General features: G+C 36.6%; 1 protein-coding gene across 1 annotated transcript in view; it reads left to right on the forward strand.

Moving 5' to 3' along the window:
* Window positions 1-18,536, forward strand: part of LOC121419513 — a 331,043-nt gene that overhangs the window by 64,907 nt on the left and 247,600 nt on the right. The window contains exons 7-8 of the mRNA XM_041613966.1: window positions 11,837-11,953; window positions 17,833-17,958. Of these exons, the coding sequence (XP_041469900.1) occupies window positions 11,837-11,953; window positions 17,833-17,958 (243 nt within the window). The remainder of the gene's footprint in view (window positions 1-11,836; window positions 11,954-17,832; window positions 17,959-18,536) is intronic.

Consider the following 18,536-nt stretch of genomic DNA (forward strand, 5'->3'; position numbering starts at 1 on the left):
CCCGTAAGGATAATATTTTACTTTTGAATTCTTCTAACTTTGTTTATTCTTAGAGTACAACCTTACAACTTCATGTTTTTACCTCTTTCATAATGTTTGTACCGTCTTTTCTTCTGACTTTCTGCTCCACTTCTTCCCTTCACTCCTCCCCTTCTCTCTCTATCCCTATCCACCCCCTTTTTTCTCTCTCTATCTGCCTCTCCTTCCCACCTTCTACCATTTCAAAATTCCACAACACAAGTAGTTTTCAATACCATACTATATCCATATTATTTTATTTTGTAATTATCTGTGTTATTGTTCGAATATTTTTTGTGTCTTTATTACCTTGTGAATACATCGCAATTCGGCCTTAGCCGCGATGATGTCTTGATTTTTATTAATAAACCATTTATCTATCTATCTTTTCTCTATCAAAAGGTCTTTGTGAAAAAATTGTTCAATCAAAACAGCAGTTTCGACCTGGATTCTGGACAAATGCCATAATATGTATTTGTAAATTTTTGTTAGCTCAGAAGCTTAGAACAAATCTGCTGTTGCGGTTCACCAATTTTCGACAAAGACCTCCAGCTGTTCTTTGTCATTTGACAGACGTTTTCAATAGATTAACTGTTTCCTTGAATCCGTTGAATGTTGCAGTGTGAAAAATCATGATGCATTCCAAAACAAGTTTTGCATCCGAGGCCCAGTCTGAGGCCCTCGGACCAACATCATCGTGTTGGTCGCGAGGGTCGTTTGTTCGAATCCCACCACAGTCTGGCGTCCTTTGGCAAGGCATTTATCCATCCACACTTTGCCACTCTCAACCCTGGTGCTCAATGGGTACTTGGTAGGATGTGATAGTCATTGTAGCTTGTCCAGTACTGTGTGTGCCTCGTGTATCGGCGACTGACTGGAATACTCCCCAGGGAGTGGAGGATGTGCTCACATTGTGTGCGGGAATGACTGATTGAATCCAATGACTGGGGTAATAATGTATCTGTAAAGCGCTTAGACACGTTGTTCCTATATATTAAGCGGTAGATAATAGCGAAGTACAATTATTATCTAAGTACAAGGTCTGCGAAACACAGACTACTTGATTTTGATCAAATGAGGCATTGTTACCTCTGGGGGTTATTATTATTATCATTATTATCATGAAGATAAATATGATTACTGTGAATCCAGTCTGGACCTAAGCTCTTTCAGCAGCAGGTGGGAGGCTGACAATGTGACCTTTGACCTATTTTCAGTCAACTCAGCAAGGGGATGATTGATTTTTTCGAGTTGGAAAGGAAATATTGGGATACGATGTACATATCTATCATGGGGAGATCAGAAAAAGAATTCAGAAGTAATTCCTCCCACCAGGCATGTAAATTTTTATTGATGTGTTTTGTGGTGAAATACAAATTTGCTAAATATGGGTCGCTTGATTTTATGTTAACCTTGGCTCCTTCAGGAGAAATTGCATATTCTGGGAGATTTTTTTAACAAAGATTAAATGTCTTGCCAATTGAAATATTGCGCTAAGATTCCAAATTTTATTTGGTATGTAGCACATCACTGTATTGCTTTGAATATTGCCTGCTTGTTAAGCATGGAAATTTGTGATAAGTTCGAGGTCACATCTAAGATAATCATTTTGTGTCACTAATGGGGGGCGGGTGGGATGAGGTATATAGGACACAATGCACCTTACCTTGGTTAAGGTATAGATAGACCTAATGTAAAGTCCAAATTTTTCTGCAATATGGAAACAAGATTTTTTTGGTTTTTTTACAGATTCGGGAAAAACATGGAGGTTACAGAATTTAACACATGTGATGTGCAATATCAGAGATTCGTATTTCCTTTTCTTTCCTTCCCGTGTCGCAAAACGTTGGCATCTTGGTGTTATTTCAAAGATAACTTTCAGGAAAAAAATTCCATCTTTACCATCTTTTAAAGGGATGTACACTATTCTCATCTTCTCATGCTGGTGTGTAGCAACCTGTTTGGGACAATCTGGGAGCGATAAGTTGGAAACGAGAGAAACAGATAGGAATAGGGTCATCTAGAGTTGTTTGAATTCCTCCTCGCGCTATCATGTAAGCCGCCATCCCCAGTTCGGACTATCACACTTCGGTGCATTGGTGAAGTGATTGTGTACGTGCAACTATTGGAGGGGAAAACTGTTCTGCCTAGTCTGAATGGTGCAATTTCTGATGTTTTTCATTGAAATGTTAGGTCAAAAGCATGAAACTTAACCATTGCAAAAAGAGTGCTTAAACACAGCTTGACAAATCAAGCCCAGATCCCTTATCTGCTGTTTTGATTGGTTGAAAGTCAAGTTGCGTTTGATATTTTTTGAGTTGTTTTTGATAACAACTATTTTTGTAACAAGCCCCTGAACATGATACTAAAATATTGGTGACACAACATTTGTTCAGGTCTTAATATTTCAAAAGGCATAGGGTTAGAGCTAGGATTGCAAATTAGTTTTTGGTTTAGAATAATGTAAGGATTATGATTAGGGTTTATTTAATTTTGCAGGTTAGATTTTATGTCAGGCTCAATGTGCAGATTTTTCATCTAAGCAACTGCTGCCGGAGCTAATGTCATGGAACCAAAATTCCACCTAATTTTGAACCTTGCACTTTGTTGTTTTTTATTCCTTTAATTACCCACTAGACCACAACACCCTTTCAAATCAAGATTTTTAGAAATGAGAAAACGTTCCTTTATTCACAATCATGATTTTTTTTTGGTAAGCTTTGGCTTGCGAGGCTGGAAGCCTCGTCAGACCTTCGTCGTAAGATTTGTAGAATTTTCTGCTCTCGTCTGAATGGGTTGCAGTGCTCTATGTGTCCCAGATGTGTGTCTTTGGTTGCCCTTACTAATGACATTGACCTGTTCATCGTAAAGTTACTCTATTGTATTACCTGCTACAACCTCTTCCCCTGTTACTATCAGAAGGTAGCTTTTCACATGACCGTGGTAATAACAGAATGATCAGTGTAGCCAAGAGAACTTAAGATTAATGACATTGTGAAGTCTCACCTGATAATCATTGAACGAAACATTCAGGACCTACCTCCTCTTCAATATTTGGTAGCCAACCAAAGTATTACTGGGTTCTCGATAAGTTTCATAGTGTCAATAGCTTAAAATGTAATTGTTACATGACAATCAATGAATTGGCCTCCTAATTCAATATGCAATATATATCCGTACAGATTTGTATCTTTGCAATCCAGAACAGAAGAGCGCTGAGTAAGAAATATCAAATTTTTCCCGGTATCTGATCAAACAGAATGTTTTGTTATTCCCACAACTCTTATAAAAACATTCATGCTGCCTTTTCTTTCTGTGTGTTCATTTTGCGACATTATTATTTTTCGATGTGGGAGTGGGAATTGATGATGACATAACAAAACAAACCCATTCTCCTCACCAACTGCTCAAGGTCAGGTTGAAGGTCGCACTCAAGGTCAACCTCAAGGTCATATGTCCCCAATCCCCCTCTTAAACCCGGCCAAGCTGGATTTGATGCCTGGATCCTCCCACCGACCCATCCCGCACCTGCTCCTCGCATCATTTAATTGGGTTGCCATGGTGATGGTGAAGCCATCACATGGTGATCACAAAGGGTCGTCTCTTGCTCTGAGTTTGGATTCATTTTAGTCCAATTATGACCAACCTTTGTGGATTTTCACGACTTTCTTTGAACACTTGGAGCACATGACCTTGATGTAAGAGTGTAGGTGTCCCCTGCATCTGTTTAACAACTCTGTTTCCTATGCTGCCGAAAGGTGCTGAAAATTGATCAAGTAGGGTTAACCACAAGTTCACCTATACCGTGTTTACACAGTGACACGGCTCGGGGGTTCGACACGCGAGCCGTGCTCAACACGGCAATTTTATGCTGTGTAAACGCAATCAGTGTGATCCGCGAGCCGTGTCGAACACGGCTTTTTTGATCCGCCAAAATCGTAGGTTTCAACCCGCGAGCCGAGTCAGACTCGGCAATTTTTTCGTGTGTAAACAGAAAGCCGTGTCGAACTCTCTTGACCAGGTCACTGCGCGCGCTTTCACTTTTGGCATTGTTGTTGTTCGCACGGACAAGATTCGATTCCGGCGGTGAATTTCCCGCGTTTAATTTGCGACGTCATAATTCTTCTTCCGTTCGAGATCCGCGAGCCGTGTTGAACTCGCCTTTTTATATGTACGTATAAACGCGATCTCTGATCCCTTCTTCGCAGTGTTCAACCCGGCTCGCGGATTCAACACCCGAGCCGAGTCAATGTGTAAACACGGTACTAGTAGTAGACACTGATCCAATGAGACATGACTTGTTGTAGGTGAATCTTGCTGCTGTCTGGCGATTCTTTACCGAAAAGTTGCACTTCACTTCAAGGCATGGGATGGTAGCTATTCCAAATATTCTGCCAACTAGCTTTGGTGTTATCCTTTGTGTTATGTTCCTCACTTAACACAAACCTAACATGCCTACCCCCAAATAAGTATTCTAAAAACTGTGTTATGTTTTTTTCATCTTACAAATTAAGTGCTTGGGGAATGGATAGCTACGGACAAATATTAAATCATGAAGTTTTCAACCCATTTCCAGCTTTGGAATAGGTGATATGTAAAAAAAAGAAACAAAAACAAGAATAGTTTATTTTGGTCGGGTACCCAATCAAAATCAATTTTTGTGTAAATTTAAAAAAAAATTCTGAAAAAACTCACATATTTTTATTTCATATCCCCCACATTACAACTGTTTTGGTCACCAGGGAAGAATACCCGGGGGGGGGGGGGGAGGGGGGATGATTTGATCCTTGGAAAGATCAAAAGAGCCTTGGAAACTAACAAAAGGAGCCTTGGAAAATTTACCCTTCATTGCAATGTTAAAATGATTGGTTAACATTGGTTTGACTTTTAAAAAATCTGAGTTAGAAGGTCACACTTGTCACATGTTACTGTGCTATGTTACAAAAATGAAGCCCAGAAAAAATTGTGTTCGAAAAATAATTATTTAGTGCTTCAAAAGTTGAAATATAAAGTGACCAGAAACACCATCTTAATTTCATCCCATACACTTATGTGTACTATTTAGGTGTCTACAAGACGCCTATTTACAAAATCAGGGTTTGCCTTGTAGTTTTAGCTTTTCATTCTCAATAATGGTTGTTTTCAGGGTTTGTTAGTTCCAATACATGCACTTGTACACATGTTTCATCTTGGTTTGAGAATTTTTTAAAATCAGATGCTCACAAAGTTAAACAATACCTTTGAAGCTTATCCAATGTTGCAGATTCAGGTAGTAAGATGTAAACCATTAACGACGAAATAATTCTTCACGTAGCCCCCCAAGATAAAAACGAATAATATTTTGCCTTGAGTGTATACACTTTCTTATAATCTAGGCCTACTTAATGAATTGGAATTCCCAGACACACAATTTACTTTCAGTTGATATTTCTCTATAGAATTCCACAACACAAGTAGTTCCAATATCACATTTTTTGTATGTATTATTTATTTTTTGAACATTTTTTGTGTCATTATTACCTTGTAAATACATCACAATTCGGCCTTAGCCGCGATGATGTCTTGATTTTTATTAATAAACCATCTATCCATCCATCCATCTATCCATCCATACATCCATCTCGGAATAGTGACAGATGCATTTTTTGGGGTTTACCAAAACTAAAAACTTAATTTAATCTCCAGTTTACTCTTGTAAAGTTTTGAACAGAGTTCACAGAAACCAAACCCTATAATACATGTGGTTTGTAATTGATGAATCAAGCCTTTAATGCAGACAATGTTATCTTAAAGTCCGATGCTACATTGTCCTCTATCAAGCGGTTTCTGTGAAACATTTCCTCATCTTGTCAAAAATAGATTTCAACTTTCAAAAGCAGCCTTCTGAAGGCTGACAGTTGAGCAATAATAGCTTAGACTTTGACAAACTGACATTTTTATAGCATTGAGAAGCTTTTTCTTTGATTGAATTTGATGAAACTTTGTTTTGTTCAAGATTTTTGTCTTTTTGTATGTTACAAAATGTTGTGATGAATGTACACTTCCTGAATAGTGTTTTAGAAGATTTTTCAATGGCCAGCATATTAAATAAAGTTTTCGTAAAATAGTTTTTTTTTTTACTGTTATTAGTAATAAACTCAATGTGAATGTATGTTTCTTTTTTATGTCCCTTTTTCTTTTCTAATGCTTTAGGTTTCAGTAAACAGCAGTTTAAAACGGATTAAAGTATTTATAGAAAAAAACCCAGGAAATCACAAAAACAATTACACTGCTGTAATATTATACACCGTGATAAACTGATATGTTATTCATTTGCCTTTAAAGATAAATTCCAGTTGTGGGAACGATCTCAAAATGACTTTTTACAGAATTTAATATTATGATCACCAAAGTGTTTGTTTCTATGAATAAAAAATATGTGCAAAGGGATTCTGAAGAAATTAGGTAATTGCTGAGAAATAAGCAAAATAAGCGCGGATTCGGTCACTTCCGTCGGGTCTTTATTCCAGCAATAATAATACACTGTCCCATGTTAGTCTGCAGGCACAGACCCTCATTGGAACTTTGATCAACAAGTTTGCCTCCATGCAAAGACTAGCACATACAAAACTTGCTGTTCCAATAGGGAGAGAGCCTTCAGTACACAAGGCATGAGTAGGCTGCACATTCAGACCCTTATTTCGAGTGAAGGGTTTGCCCAGCAGACTAGTCCCATGTGTACCTATCTGTGTTGGTGATCTTCAGTGTGATCGTTTTTTAGCTAGATATTATGATTTTTCAAAGTTCAGTTTTTATAACTGTACCAGATCTAGATCCACGATGATATAATTAATACTTGACCTTGGTTTTACAGGCTTTCTCACAAAATCAGTGTTTTACTGCAGCTACTGGCATTTAGCTTTAAGCTTCTGCACAATTGCCCTAAATTCAATGTTAGGATTAGGATTAGACACACATATTAATTGACAGGAATTTTCTACTTGAAAACAAGACATGTGGTTTTACATTGGGTGAAGTCACTTATTTTTGCCCAGACAAGCTGCGAAGTTCATTGCCACAATGTGGTTTTGATGCAACGTTTCCTCTTTTACTGTCAATATAGATTTCACATTCCAACACTAAACCTTGAAGAAGTTTGCAAATTGAGGCAAAAGTTTTCCATTTGTCATTTTGTCGGGTAGTGGCAAAATGAGATATATGAAATTTTTGAGGGAGCACAACACAGCATCTGGGAATTTTTTAACCTTTTTGACATAAGTTAGTGATAGATTTTGTCATATCCTTCGATTTGTTTCCTTGGTAGTGGAACTTTTTAAAGGATCAGTGCCCCTAAACTCCCTATCAATTTGCCAGTATTGAAAGTTCGAATTCATCCTCAAAAAGGTTGATCGTTATGGAGCGTTGTGGAGCACTGTGGGCTTTGTGGCCCAGTGTGGAGCGTTGTGGCCCAGTGGATTAGTCTCCGGACTCTGAAACAGAGGGTCGTGGGTTCGAATCCAAGCCATGGCGTAATTTCCTTCAGCAAGAAATTTATCCACATTGTGCTGCACTCGACCCAGGTGAGGTGAATGGGTACCCGGTAGGGTTTATTCCTTGAACGCTTTAGCGCCTATTAATATGGCTGCTCAGCGACAGCCGGGGTAATAATATGATACCAAGTATCAAGCGCAGTTGAGTATATGCACATAGTAACTGCAACATATAATGGACATATAATTATTATCATTATCTAAATAGATCACAAAATATTAAATAGTCTGTGAATGGCCTCATATACTTATAAATGTTTTTTTTTGTAGCACTGTAAAGTATTCATTCTTTCTTACTGTCATGCCCTTTAAGTTCATCAGTATATACACAAGGTACTTTCACATCAGTTCTTTGATCTGACGTTCCTCCCCCGACTTGCTTCCTTCCACACATGGCCCCGTTTCCGCCGGCTTCCTTTCATACAAGCCAAAATAAAACTGAAGGAAATACCGGAATAATTGTACCACGTTTCAACCACCGAAAAACATATAATCTGTAAGGAATACTCTGACTTGCCCCTGAAGTGGTCTAGACAATTGGTTATTATTTTCAAGGTTGATGACATTGAAATGTTGGTTGAACTTCATGAAGTTTGTAAAGTTTTATGTTTATCAAGGCTTATGAAACTCCATTTAGCTTTGCTTTCTTTCTACTTCGGTGAGGCATTTAAACCAATTGAGATATTCAGTCTTATGTGTCATTGCAAGAAACGTGTGTTAAATTAAACAATCAAGTATGTCCCAAAGTTTGTAATTGATCTGTGGTATCCAATTCAACCTATTATGCTTGATTTTTGGACCTATGCTCAAATTGCAATGGAGGTATCTTGCAACAAACGAAAAATGTGACAACACACTGATACCTCGGTCACATTTGCTCTACGGTGGCCGTACGGCGAGTCGAAAACGGCCGTTTTAATAAATTTTTTTTACCAGATACATATAGGTGGCGTGAATTAAAATTAATTAAAACACTGTTTTTTTACTCGCTGTACGGCCGCCGTAGAGCAAATAAGTGACGTCATTGAACCAACAGTAAAATTCTAATTCACTAGATTTAAACATCAATGATACTTTTGTAGTACCTTCTCATACAAAGTAAATATCAAACTTTTTGTTACTAGGCCTACTGATTGAACTTGGCATAGTACAGGTTTGCATTGGCATGCAACCAATACACAGGGGAAAAGATATTATCTGCCAATTATTTGATTTTTATTACTGATGACTGATGTCTTTATGTAGTAATCCTGTTTATGTTACACACCATACATATTAGGCCCCTATGCATGTATGGTTAATATTGTGTGAGGCCTATGATGATGTCCGGTTCCTATACGTTCTATTTGTTTTTTTGAATTGTAATTGAGATGTTTTTGGCAATTAAAGTGTGTTCATATAATGAAGTTCTGCTAATGAATTTTTTTTGATATTTTCAGTATAGGTTGGCGGATTTAAATCACGTTGATTTAAATCGTGATTTAAATCGCGATTTAAATCACCATGATTTTTTTAAAAAAATCATTGATTTAAATCACTTCCATTGAAAAAATGTACAAATCATTGACAAAGTATTTGTTCAATGCAGTTTTAATTCTTCAAGTCAACTGAAAAACTGAAGGTACTTCAGTTACATTCATTGGCAGTTGTAAGCTGTGTCTCATTTAAAATAAACTACTTCTTTTTGTAATACATATGTTGTAATTTAAGCAGTCTTGCAGTTTTTATCCTTTAAGTTAAAAGTAAGTAGATTTTTTTTCATACTTCATGGATCAAACAGATTTTTTTTTGTAGAGAATATGGGAATAAAAATGGTAGATTAATGTAAAAAAATCACAGTAACAGAATGTAGTATAGTCACCCTTTGACTAAGCTATCTCCTATATTGTTCTCCAAAACTGAGAGTTTTGCATCTATATCTGTAGCAAGAGAAGAGCTTTTTATCAAAAAGATCCTAAACATATACAGTTGTAGTCTCTCTTTGACTATTGTAAAGCTGTGACTAATTGAAAAAAAATAATTGATTTGAATTATTTCTCTTACAATATACATGAATACTAGTAATTGGCAAAGGGTTTGTTGGCAGTTTTGATAAGGGATTTTTTCTCTTGGATTTTTTAAATATTTGAATGAAAAATCCCAGAGGAGAATTTTCTCTACTCACTGGGAATTCCCTATGAAATATTCCTTCATAGGCCTATGTATGATAGAATTAAGTTCAGATACATGATTCCTCAAATTTATTTTTAATTGTCCATTTTTACTGGATTTTAATTACAAAATATGTGGTTAAGAACAATATTAGGGGTGAAATGTATAACATCAATATTGATGTCATTGTAAGAGTAAGGGGGGGGGGATAATTACCCTTTTTTCGAGGAACTTTAAAAAAAATCAAAAAAAATAAAAAAAATCTGATTTAAATAAAAAAAATCTGATTTAAATCAAATAAATCCGATTTTTTTGATTTTTAAAAAAAAATAAAAAAAATCGCCAACCCTGGACTATAACAGTACTAATGATGATAATGAAAGTCCATATTTTATTTTTTGAAATAAATATAAAATACTCAGAAAATTTGCTTTGCCCAATTGATCGTGGGCCCGGCAGCCTCTGTGCAGTGCTAGATCGACGAGGCTCTATCCCTTTAATCGTTGAACGCCAAACAGGGTAGCAGCAACTCCCCATCTTTTAATGTCTTTTGGTCTGATGTGGTTGGGGGCTCAGACCCAGTTGTGAGAATTCATGGATACAAATTTTTGTGTCTTCAGGAAAGTCTTTCCAATAGACAAGGGGTAATTTTAAAGCCCAGGAAACAATTATTTTTAAAAAGAATTTATGGATATTAATTTTTGTGTCTTCAGGAAAGTCTTTCCTATAGACTAGGGAATGTGTAAAGGCCCAGGAAATAATTATTCAATCTACTGTACTTAGGCCTATATAAGTATAGAGTAGGAATCAATTTGAATATTGAAATCTTCAGCTCCATATTTTTCTTCTTTTTCTATAGTCTATTTTTTTACATAAAATATTTTTTCTACAATACTTTGTGTGAAATCTCATATATTATTATTCCAATTTGTGTCTGTCATTTATAACTTCTTGGCCTAGGTACACTTTCAGAAAATATATCCTTAAAATAAAAGAAGTTCCTGCAGCAGAGTCTCGAGAACACCTGTAATCAGATTGCGTAATCTTACAGGAAATTGGTATTTGGTGTATGGAATCTTACAAATTTACTTAAATAAAACAGCATTTCCCCCTTTTTAAACAGACCTGTTCAGTTAAATTGCAGAAAAATGCCTGTTTTATGAATTTACAGAATGATTCTGTTATTGCTTTCTGCAAATCTTCTGTTTTGTTTTCTGTAAAATCACGTTTATTGTAACAGAGTAGGCCAAAATATAGCTTAAAAAACATAGCTTGGGCATTAGTTGACTGTTTCATGCTTTAACTCGACTGGACAAAAATGATTCAGTAGCTTTCACAGATATCATATTTTCTGTTTGGTTTATTAAAGCAAGTCTTATGAAACATCATGAATGGCTAGACATATATGGAAATGAATGTGTCTTGTCCTCACAAATCACATGATGAAGTCTGACAGGTCTAAACCTATTATGTCAGGATCAGTTTTGCTGGGAATTTATTACAATCACATTTTATTCCGCTCATTTTCTCAACTTGAGTGGGTGGGGGACAAGAAGAGGGGAGCACAAGAAATGGACGAGAAAAAGAAGGATGCATGTATTTGATTGTAATGCATGTATTATTATAATATAAAATTACAGTCAAATAAGTGTAAAATAAGTCTGATATGTCTGAATAGAACTATACACCTTAAAAGTGATTTAAGAAATGACCATTTAAAATTGACTTTTACAACTATTTTTATACCTGAAGTAGCTGTGGACAGACTTAACTATAAAGATTCAAAGTTATTTAGGCCTATACAGTGCATCCCCCCCAATGAGATTTATTGGTGATTATCACAACTTTATCACAAATAAAATGGATAACTAGCCTATCATAGTAAATTACTTTAAAAGAGGAGATGCTAAGCTTTGCAATGATAGGTCATATGTGTATTATATTTGTGCTTGAGTTATGATTAAAAAAAACATCAATAAATCTTGGGTTTCTTTTTTTTTGTAGGATGCACAGTATAAGCTTCATATATTTTCAATATCATAAGGCTTTATTCTGTAATAAATGTATAATTTTCGTGTGAATTGTATTGTAAAAGTTGTTTGAATTCATGGAATTTTATTTTTTGTTGTTTTTTCTAGATGTGAATGAATGTCAGAATTCACAGTGTGACCAGCGGTGTGTGAATACTGAAGGAGGATACAGCTGTGAATGTGGAACTGGGTTTACTCTCTCGCCAGACAAACAAAGATGTATAGGTGAGTTTAACCTCGGTGATGATGATAGTGATGATGATAACAATAACAATAGTAATGATGATGATGTTGATGATGTGATGATGGTTATGATGATTGGGATAAAGATGGTGATGATAATTGATGATAATGATGGTGATGATAGTGATGATGATGATGATAATAATGATGATGGTCATGATGATGATGATGACTGGTGATGATGATGATGTTGATGATGATGTTGATGATGATGCTGATAATTATGAAGGTGATGATGCTGATAATGATGATTATGATGATAATAGCAGTCCTACAGAAGGAGGATACAGCTGTGAATGTGGAAGTGGGTTTACTCTCTCGCCAGACAAACAAAGATGTATAGGTGAGTTTAACCTTGGTGATGATGATAGTGATGATGATAACAATAACAATAGTAATGATGATGAAGATGGTGTTGATGGTGTGATGATGGTGATGATGATTGGGATAAAGATGGTGATGATAATAGTGATGATGATTGATGATAATGATGGTGATGATAGTGATGATGATGATAATAATGATGATGATGCTGATGACTGGTGATGATGATGATGTTGATGATGATGATGATGCTGATAATGATGAAGGTGATGATGATGCTGATAATGATGATTATGATGATGATAGCAATGTGTGACTACAGAAGGAGGATACAGCTGTGAATGTGGAACTGGGTTTATTCTCTCGCCAGACAAACAAAGATGTATAGGTGAGTTTAACCTTGGTGATGATAATGATGATGATAAAAATAACAATAGTAATGATGATGAAGATGATGATGATGATGTTGATGGTGTGATGATGGTGTGATGATGGTGATGATGATTGGGATAAAGATGGTGATGATAATGGTGATGATGATTTATGATAATGATGGTGATGATAGTAATGATGATGATGATGATAATAATGATGGTCATGATGATGATGATGACTGGTGATGATGATGATGTTGATGATGATGGTGATGATGATGATTGTGATGATGATAGCAGTCCTACAGAAGGAGGATACAGCTGTGAATGTGGAACTGGGTTTACTCTCTCGCCAGACAAACAGATGTATTGGTGAGTTTAACCTTGGTGATGATGAAGATGCACAGCATTTTTAGTGCCATATATCTGTCAAAGACATTCAAAGGCGCATTCAAGGAGCCAGCCAATCTGGGTCGCCAAGAAAAGCACGCACACAGAACTGTGACCCGCAGGTCTCTCCTGATAATCGGTTGCGGAATGCAGGTGGACCACTACACCCGGGTTTCCCCCCTACTCTTAATCGAATAGTGCATTGGGTTCTTAACGTGCAAAGGTGGTTATTCTCCTCTACACAGGGCCTCCATTTAACATCCTATCCGAGGGATGGAGTGTTTTCCACTGTAACATAGCCTGCATCCATGAATCATGGGAGAGACGTTTATACACAATGCGCTGGCTTCAGTCATCCGACTGGGGTGGTCTCGAACCCATGATCTTTGGTTCGACAGGCAGACGCTTTACCAACAGAGCCAACTTCGTTCTCATGGCAACAATGATGATGATGATGATGATGGTGTTGGTGGTGTTGTTGATGGTGATGGTGGTAATGAAGATGTTGAAGGTGATGATGTTGTTGTCAACGATGGTGATGGCAATTACTGCTGAGAGCTTGGAACTGGGGTACTCTGTCTCCAAATCAATATGGTTTAACAGTTATCATAATGATGGTGATGATCATGATGGTGATGATGATGATGATAATGACTGATGATGATGGCGATGGTGATTATGATGATAATGATGGTAATTATGATGATGATAGCAGTTACTGATGTGAACGTGGAACTGGGTTTACACTCTCTGCTGCCAAATAATGATTTATAGGTGAGTTTAACTTTAATGGTGATGATAGTAATAATAATGATAATAATGATATAGGTATATTTACCCAGGGTAGCCACTTCAGTTTCAAAAACTGTTCTACCAGCGGGCCCTGCTATTATTATTACCCCGGCTTTAGCTGAGCTGCCTAGACGCTCAAGCATTCAAGGAATTTCTTCCTACCGGGTACCCATTCACCTCACCTGGTTTGAGTGCAGCACAATTTGGATGAGTTTCTTGCTGAAGGAAATTCCCCATGGCTGGGATTCGAAGCCATGACCCTCTGTTTCAAAGTCAGAAGACTAATCCACTGGGCCACAACGCTCCATGATGTGGTGATGGTGATTATGGTAATGAAAATGATGATTAGGATAAAGATGGTGATGATGATGATAGTGATGATGATGATGATGACAATGATGATGGTGATGATGATTATGATGATGATATGGTGATGGGGATAATGGTGATGATGATGGTGGTGATGATGACCATCATGTGATGTTGTTGATGATGATGATGGTGGTGATGATTAATGTTAAATGATGATGATTGTGGTGATGATGATGATGATTAATGACAGTAGTAATGATGATGGTGATGAAAAGGTCATAGTACCCCTTTAATAAAGCGTCTATCCATACTCTCTCAGAAATGACTCCAAGCCATTGGTCTACTGGTTGATCACTTGTAGAGTATACAATAGTTTCTTAGCAGTCAGCTAAAAGTGGACCATTGTCATTATGGATTTCCTTCTTAATTAAAGTGATATGATTTCCTCCATTAAATCGTCAGCAATCACAGGATGAATTCTTTGGAGACTAGTTGATAGACTTATGATAGACAAGTGTTAATTATCAAACATTAATTCTATAGACAAACCAATGAAACCCTTAAACTTTACCTGATGGATGATATGCCACACGGTGCTTTCAGACTGCCCCGAAGTTCAAGAATACCAGTCATTCTCTGATAGGGGTAATTTATCCTGATCCACCCTGGTCCGAAAATAACAGACATATTTTTGCCAATGTGAAAGCAAAAGACTTGTAATATCTGCGAATGAAAATACCCGCTAAGTTGTAGGGACTTGCTGTAATTAAGAGAACTTTTGCATGGATTTTTTTTTCAAGGTTGTTGGTATTTTGGCTGTGTAAAAGTAGATTATGAGAACAACCCCGCAAATAGTTGGGGGAGGGCGCCTTGTACTGCTCACACCTTGCCTGCTAATTAGACCCATACTGCACGCTCTGTACACTTCAAGAACTTATCCCAAATGGTCTGCAAATGGTCGGTGTGAATGTGTTAATTATTAGGTATTTTTGAAGCTGGAACAAGTTCTTATAAATGAATGGGCATTCTGGTGAACAAGTTGGTCTGAATGCACCTATTCAGAAATGATGCTTTGGTCCATCTGGGTCACGTATGATTGTGTCAGAACACGTGAGTTTGGTAAGATTTTTTTATGGGCAATGTTTCTTTATCTAACATCAAGGTATCTATGTTGCTATATAAAAAATGATACCTTAATTTGACCTCTGTATTATCTGTAGTTCCTATGACAGAGAAGAGCTTGACCTGCTTAAAAAGGAAGATGGCCATTTCCGTTAATCCTTTCTCTTAGTTTTATTTCTTGTTATATCATGGATTTGAATGTAAATAGCTAAGAGTAAAAAAGTTGACATATCCACTGATCACGCAATCCATGAATGGATTTTAATGTACATGTTTTTTTAGTACAACTTTCAATTCAGTTCATTTATTCATTTCCAAAAAAAGGCAATGAGTACAGATATATACATAGAAAAATACACTTCGAATATATACATCAGTATTTTAAAATGTAAGCATGCAAAAAACTACTTAAAATACAACGATATTCGTGTATGATTAGGCCTGTGTACAGTTATAATATGAGAAACGAAAAGGAGGACTTAAAATAAAGCCAATAGTGGCCTTGTGAGATAAAGTCTCCTAAAATAATAAATGCTAATTTGGAGGCTACTTATACTTGGAGGCTTTGATTATATAAAATAATCAAAGCATATTATGAGAACTTAGGGTACAAAAGTAAATGGATTAAGAAAATGGACATATAGTATAAAGAATGTATAGTATGAATGAAAGGGATGACTGGACTATTCTTGGTCTGATATTACTTTCATTGAAATCGACCTTTTTCTGCCCTTGGAGGTCGCTGTGCGATCTCATGCAATTTTCTACCATTTTATCCATCAAAGTCAAATTTAATTCAATGCAGTTATATTACTCCCGTAAATTCAGTTAATTTTTAGTCACTGCCTGCTATTTCGAGTGGCTTTATTGGTGAACCAAACTTAAATCAAATCAAGCCATTTATCAGGGGAGCATAGGCCTGTCATGAAGCTTTTTGTCATTGATTTCACTCACTTATTTTTCTCTCGGCCAATCACACGCCAGCATTTTAGCAGCTTTTAACAGTTGCCAGTGAAAATTGCTAATACCTCCTCATGTGATCATACCCAACAAAACAATACAGGCTATAAACTGTAGACCTAGGCCATAGCATGCCCTGCATTTGAAAAATCCTGAATGGAAGTCCACAGGCCGTCATTTGGAGATATGACAGCTTCTAATTGATCCTTCCTGCCACTTGGCACTTCTCTGCACACCCAGACACTCTCTGATCCCTAAATTGGCAATTTGGTTTGTCGCCACCTGCCCAACGTTGAACCTTTCTCCCTATCTCGGTAACTGAAAGGAGAGTTGATTTTAAGAGTCGTCTGTAAATCCTTGATAAGCTGGGAGCAATATGAAGACATAATTCATAGGTGTATTATTTTTCTTGCTTGAGGATGCTGGGAAGGTTTGTAGGTCGGAGATATGGTCATGGGCAATACCTGGCAAAAGAAATATACATGCATGGGCAAAGTATGATAAGTAACAAGTGTTTTAGAAAGGTAACAAGTATTTTAGAAAAAAAATTATGCGATATTTAAAACCTTGACAGGTGAAGATACCCGTGTAGAATGATTTATCATTTTACTCAGTTCATCTTTAATCTGTGCATAGGCAATGTCAATAGCCAAAAAGGATGACATGGCCAGTTCAGAAACTACATGATATTGATAAATGCAAGAGCCTTCATTGGGTTTCTTTTTCAACATAAAATAATGATATAGTTTCGCTCCGATTCTTGATAGTTTTTAGGTTGCAGATATTGCCCAAATTAACAAAGAATGTTTATTAAGAGGTCTTGAACCCCTCACATGTTTTTGAAACACGCACAAATGTGCAAGAAAATATAAAGCGCACACTGCCTTAATGCATGGGTGAACCTGAAGAAAATATGTTTTAAATTGATTCAGAGTGTGAACACACTGAAACATGAATTCCTGAAATTCATCTAGTAGAACATGTTTTTCATTTATATTACATTGTCAATGTTTTAGGGCCTACACATTCATATACATGTATATTCCAGTAATGAATTGGAATGGTCAAAATTAACTAATGGGAGATTCACCCAAAACTGAAATAGGCTTTAACAAGATTGAGTGATATGTTCATGTTTTGTACGAGCGTCTGTCCAGATGTTGATGAATGTTAATAGACAAACTGTTGTAGACCTCTAGGGTGAGACCATGTGGGTTAATTAGACCAAATGAAAAGTAGACGAAGTGGGTGAAGACCAAGTGGCGTTTTACCAACTACCTCTCCAGGGGGGGTGTTTCACAAAGATTTAAGTATGACTTATAGTCGCACTTAAATGCGTAGTTGTGTGTGGTATAAAAGTCATGACCGCATTGGTCAGATCATGCCCAGAGGATGCGCACTACTGCATATTAATCAACAAGATTGTGCGTTGCATATCATCTATGCGTCTGCATGTAAGTGCAACTCGAAGTCATACTTTAATCTTTGTGAAACACCCCCCCCCTTGATCATTTTGTACAAATGGTCTTGCAAGCTTCAGAAGATTAAGTTTTTCATGTTCATGTTTTTGTACGATTCCCTTTCCAGATGTTGATGAGTGTCGACAGAGCCAGTGGCAGCCGTGTCATCACAACTGTGAGAACACCGCCGGTAGCTACAGGTGCTCCTGTAGACAAGGGTTCAGACTGCATATGAATGGAAGGTCATGTATCGGTAAGTCATGCCGGTGCAGGATGGGACTCTCAAAGCAAGTATTTGAAGAGTTTGGTTGCAAAAAGTGTTAGGTACACTTTGGACCCTTCCGAGAAAAAACCTGTTTTTTTATTCTCACTTATTGCAATATTTTTATGAGAAACTAATTATTCATGATGTACTAACCTATCATGTGATCATAAAATTGGGTATAAAAGAAATCTACCCATCTTCATATTTCTAAAAAATATTTTTTTCCAAAAAAATTCTGTGTGGACCCTTTTGCAACCAAACTGAAATGGACCCTTTTGAAAAAAAGGTGATTTTTCTTTGCTATTTTATTCCAATTTTTAATAATAATAATAATAATAATATGTATGATTTGTATGGCGCCAAATCCATAAGAATATCAAATGCTCTAGGCGCACTAGTGCAAAGAAGAGGTGAAAAAGAAGGAAAAGCATTTAGATTAAAAGTGCTGAAGACAGATAGAAGGGATAAATATCAATTGTAGGCCAAATTAAACATATAGGTTTTAAGATTAGATTTAAACATTTCAACAGAGCTACTATCTTTAATGGTCCGAGGAAGAGAATTCC

The sequence above is a fragment of the Lytechinus variegatus genome, chromosome 8 (genome assembly GCF_018143015.1).
Source record: "Lytechinus variegatus isolate NC3 chromosome 8, Lvar_3.0, whole genome shotgun sequence".
Taxonomy (NCBI): domain Eukaryota; kingdom Metazoa; phylum Echinodermata; class Echinoidea; order Temnopleuroida; family Toxopneustidae; genus Lytechinus; species Lytechinus variegatus.